This window comes from Vicia villosa, linkage group LG3, assembly GCF_029867415.1.
Source record: "Vicia villosa cultivar HV-30 ecotype Madison, WI linkage group LG3, Vvil1.0, whole genome shotgun sequence".
NCBI classification, from domain to species: domain Eukaryota; kingdom Viridiplantae; phylum Streptophyta; class Magnoliopsida; order Fabales; family Fabaceae; genus Vicia; species Vicia villosa.
The window spans coordinates 217,545,351-217,549,964 of record NC_081182.1 but is presented as its reverse complement, the minus strand read 5'-3'; the positions used below and the strand labels follow the sequence as shown (position 1 = coordinate 217,549,964).

At 29.0% G+C, this 4,614-nt stretch overlaps 1 protein-coding gene across 1 annotated transcript; it reads right to left on the bottom strand.

The window, feature by feature from the left end:
* Window positions 1-2,747: 2,747 nt before the first annotated feature.
* On the bottom strand, window positions 2,748-3,371 carry LOC131659954 (FBD-associated F-box protein At5g18780-like). The gene is made up of 2 exons (XM_058929062.1): window positions 3,324-3,371; window positions 2,748-3,236 (listed from the first exon to the last, which is right to left on the bottom strand). The coding sequence occupies exons 1-2, from the start codon at window positions 3,369-3,371 to the stop codon at window positions 2,748-2,750; spliced, it is 537 nt and encodes a 178-aa protein (XP_058785045.1).
* Window positions 3,372-4,614: the final 1,243 nt, after the last annotated feature.

The following is a 4,614-nucleotide window of genomic DNA, read 5'->3' as shown; positions in this document are numbered from 1 at the left end:
AAGATGCATTTTCGAAAACACCCCCTTTTTGGGAGAGGGGGGTGTTTTCGGAGATGCATATCCGAAATATTCCAAGACCAAATTGGTCTTGGAATGTTTCGGATATACACTTCCGAAAGAATTCAATAATTATTAAAAAATTAAAATCAAGGTGAATCAATACAATTAATAGGCATAAAATGAAAGTGAATCAATAAAATGAAGGTGAATCAATAACATCAAGGTGAATCAAAATTTCCTAAACAATTTTAAAGTTAAAATTATTTTACTAACTTATATAAATAAAAAACATCTTAATTTCATAAGTAAATTTTGAATTATATAAAATTAAATATAAAATTTATTCATTAAATAAAATTAAGACAAATTTTTTTTTATAATTTTTTTAAACTAAATAAAAAATTATAACTCATTTTTAATTATGAATCAGAATAGAAATATTTAAATATATAATCATAATTATTAATTTTGTAAGTGAAATATATAAATATATAATAATTAATATAAATATATAGATATATAATAATTATTATAAATTAAAACACTCATTTTTTTAATTTTTTTAATTATTATATAAATATATAATAATTTTTATAAATATATAATAATTATTATAATTATTATATAAATATATAAATTAAAATACTCATTTTTTAAATTTTTTTATAAATATATAACAATTATTATAAATATATAAATAAAAAATTATAACTTATTTTGTAAGTGAAATTATTTTAATTTTTTTAATTAAAATTACTTTAAATTTTAAAATATGAATCAGGATAGAAATATATAATAACTATTATTCATAACTCATAAATTATATCAAAATATATAATTATTATTATTCATTACTCATAAATTATATCAAATTTATGATATGTGAATTAATTAATATCCTAAAATTAATTGTTGGGATTTTTTTAGATTTTTTTTGATGTTTCGGAGATGCATCTCCGAATTAGTCAAAATCCCAATTTTTGGGATTTTTTCGGAAATGCACTTCCGAAGTCTGGAAAAATTTAGAAAAAAAAAGATTTCGGAAATGCATTTTCGAAGCGGAGTAAAATGGGGTTTTCTCTGGGGGTGACCCCCATAGGGAGGTGGATAAAGAAATTCTCTAATCTTTTATATGTGTTGATTGTATAATTGCATGAAAGTGATCAAGGCGTCTTTGTTTCATTTTGAGCACAACTACCTTGGCCAAATATTCAATTCATCTTGTGAGTGTGTGATCATTAGTATTCCTTTTGAGCCTTTTTATCAATGTCCATGTTGTTTTTGCTAAATGCTTGTCTATGAGTGTTTGGTTCTCATTTTTGTATGGATGTTGATTCTTTGTTTTCTTGAACCCTTAACCATGATTTTTGGTTTAAATTTTTACCTTGCCTTAGAAAGTAGGGAGTATTCACACTTTGATAATATGATTGAATTCAAGTTGGGGAGAGAATGTTTACTTACTTTTTGGTTGATTGATTATGAGGTTGTGAAAAGAAAAGGAAAAAAATGTGAAAAAGAAGTGAAAATAAAAAGAAAGAAAAAAGAGAAAAAGTTTTGAAACAAAAAAAAAACAAAAAGAGTACGGAATAATGTTGTGTTAATAAGTATGTGATTGGTTTGAGAAATTTGGGATTATGAAGAAGTTTGATTGAAATTTTGTGTTTGAACTTTTGTGAGTAGATCACTCCCTTAGGTTTTGGCAAGTTTTTGTTTCGATTAGCCTTAGGAATTATCCCTTGTTTGTTAACCGAGCCACATTACAACCTTAAAAAGTCCTTGTGATTCTTATCTTTGTGTTTTCAACATGATTTTTGATGGTTGCATAATTTAGTCTTTTGTTGCAAGATTGTTGGATGAGTGAAAATACCCCACTTTTGTGTTTTTCATCTACCGATGATTGTGTGCTAGGTGTGATTCATTTTTGAACTAGTGTTGTTATAGAATGTTTGGTATATTAATTGTATTTAGCATTTGTGTCATGTTTATGTTGTCGTTGCAGTTAGTGGTAAGTATATTTACTTTGTGTGTACCGTTTTGCATTTGAGTCATACATTTGTTTCTTTTTTCAAAACTTGTTGATTCGTGATTTTTGGATTTTTGCATTTGTTTCCTTGAGTTAGTTGATTCTTGTTTAGGGACAAACAAGTTCAAGTTTGGGAGAGTTTGATAAGTGAAAATTGTAGCTATTTTTGCATATACTTTTTAGTGCACTTATCGACTCTTTGTTGTTAATTTCGGTTGAATAAACCTAACTTTTGCGTAAATACGTTTAGTTTGTGAATACTTGTATTTTTGATTCATTTATATACCTTTTGATAGTTTTCCATTCATTTTGTAGGTATTGAGGCGTATTTGGAGCATGAGCAATAAAGTGTCGAAGACACGACTTCAAACGTGCGATTTTCAGCTCCAAATCAATTCATCAAAGAATAAGGCTCAAAATAAGGATGATAAAAATCATCAATTTGGTTGTCATTTTGTCATTGTTAGATAGAGCATTGAATAAGCTTTCCAACGTTTCGAACCGGGCGCACAACTACTTAGAAATACTTCCGCGTCAATATCTACATGTTCAAGAGAAGAAACATTGCTCCAAGATATATCCTGATAAGGATATCCACTAAAAGCAAATGTACGAAGACCCGGAGTGCAAAGAACAATTTTATAATAGTCGTCTTCGTCTGACTCAATGTACATAGTAAAATTGACGAGACTTGCGCTTGATATGCAGAGGGTTCCTGCACCTTTCACGGTGCATTTGGAAACGGATGCTCCAAGCGGAGGCACCTTTCACTAGCTGCACTAAGTACGAGCCGTTGAACATTGTGTAAAATAGCATAATCCACAACAAATCTAAGTAAGCAAGGCTCCAAGCGACAAATTCCTTTGTCAAAGTCGAGAGTGTGTAGTGAGATAGAAGAATCGCGAAGAGATAAAGCCTTAAACACAAACTCGTTGAACATATCACCAGTTCGAAAGTCTCGATAATCGAAACTAAGAGCAGGGAGACGTTTCCAGAGATCCTTCCATCTTGAGGATAAAATACATGTTCTAACGACATCTTTGGTATTCAAAAAAGAGAGTATGTGAAGGATAATGCACTCAGGTAAATCGCTGAACATGTCTCTGTGTACATAATCATTGACTTCAACTTTTTTCGTCATGGAATTAGACATTCCGCGACTAACACTAAGTTTAACTTTCTTCATCATGGAATTAGACATTCGGATACGTACCTGATAAAAAAGGGGGGAAAAACATGAATCAATATCTCTCAAAGTCATATTCAGACAAACTGAAATGGAAGATCAATCGGGAATTACCATGCGAGATTGTTGATTTGAAATTGGAGGAATGCTGGAAAAATCCATGCTTTCTAGGGTTTTATGGCTATTGAGACCGATAAGAATATAAATTCGGGAGAACCAAAAGATATGGAGGGTAAGGTTTTTCTTTTATAGGCAAATTAACCGACTCTCAGCACGGGTGATGTTACCATATTACCCTCGTTCATATCCTCAATTTTTTTTTAAGATCCAAATAACATAAATAAAACATAAATCACTCACCACTTCATCATAAATAATCAATTAATTAATTTAATAAAAAAAATAAACCACTCACGTTTAATAATATTATAATTATTTAATTTAATAAAAAAAAATGAAACATAAACCACTTTCAACCCTAAAAAAAACATAAACCACTCACACATAAATCACTAACGTTTAATATAATATTATAATTAATTAATTTAGTAAAAAATATAACATAAACCATTTTCAACCCTACAAAAAATTACTTTCATTGTTTCCTACTTTTTAATTGATTGAACCCATTAAACAAACTAATTAATCATGCCTAACTTTCACCAACTTATTAATTCAAACTCATCTTTCATTAACAACTCAACTAACCATACATTCTTATTTTCTAAATCACAAACCCACGTTCTTTGATACGGTTTGAAAACCCCACATCCAAATTCTAAACCCACGTTTTTTATAAATCATAAACCCATGTTTCAAATCACAATCTCATTTTATTCATGCCTAACTCCTCCACCAAACTGGTATAAATTCAGTTCTCCTCCATTAATTTGGTATAAATTCATCTCTCCAACTTCTCCAATATTCAACTTTCTTTTTCATAGTTCATTCAATGGCACTTCCTATAATTACTTTCATTGATAACATTCATGCTGGAAAGATTGATTGGAATTTGAAGGTTCGAATCATTCGTATGTGGACTCAACCTGAATTCAAAAATCCATCTGAAACAAACAGTTTGGAGATGATTCTACTTGACGAAAAAGTCTAAATATTTTACATTTTTAGTTTTATAATAATATTTACCATATATATTGATTTTTTCTTTGTATTTTCATCTTTTTTTCATTGTAGTATGGAAAGATTCAAGCTACAATGAAGAAAGGACTTATCACACAGTTTCAAGAATTCTTAAAGGAAGGTTCTACATATTTAATTGAAACTGTCTTAGTTGCCAGAAATGAAATGAAATTCAAACCAACAACACACAAGTTCAAATTGAACTTTATGGGAGCTACAAAGTGCAGTAACATAGTTGCGAATGAAATTCCAACAACTCATTTTG

Coding starts and splice junctions, on each gene's coding strand:
- LOC131659954 (XM_058929062.1), bottom strand. CDS start 3,371: ATGGATTTTTCCAGCATTCCTCCAATTTCAAATCAACAATCTCGCATG. Junction 3,237..3,323: donor CAAATCAACAATCTCGCATG/GTAATTCCCGAT, acceptor CTTTTTTATCAG/GTACGTATCCGAATGTCTAA.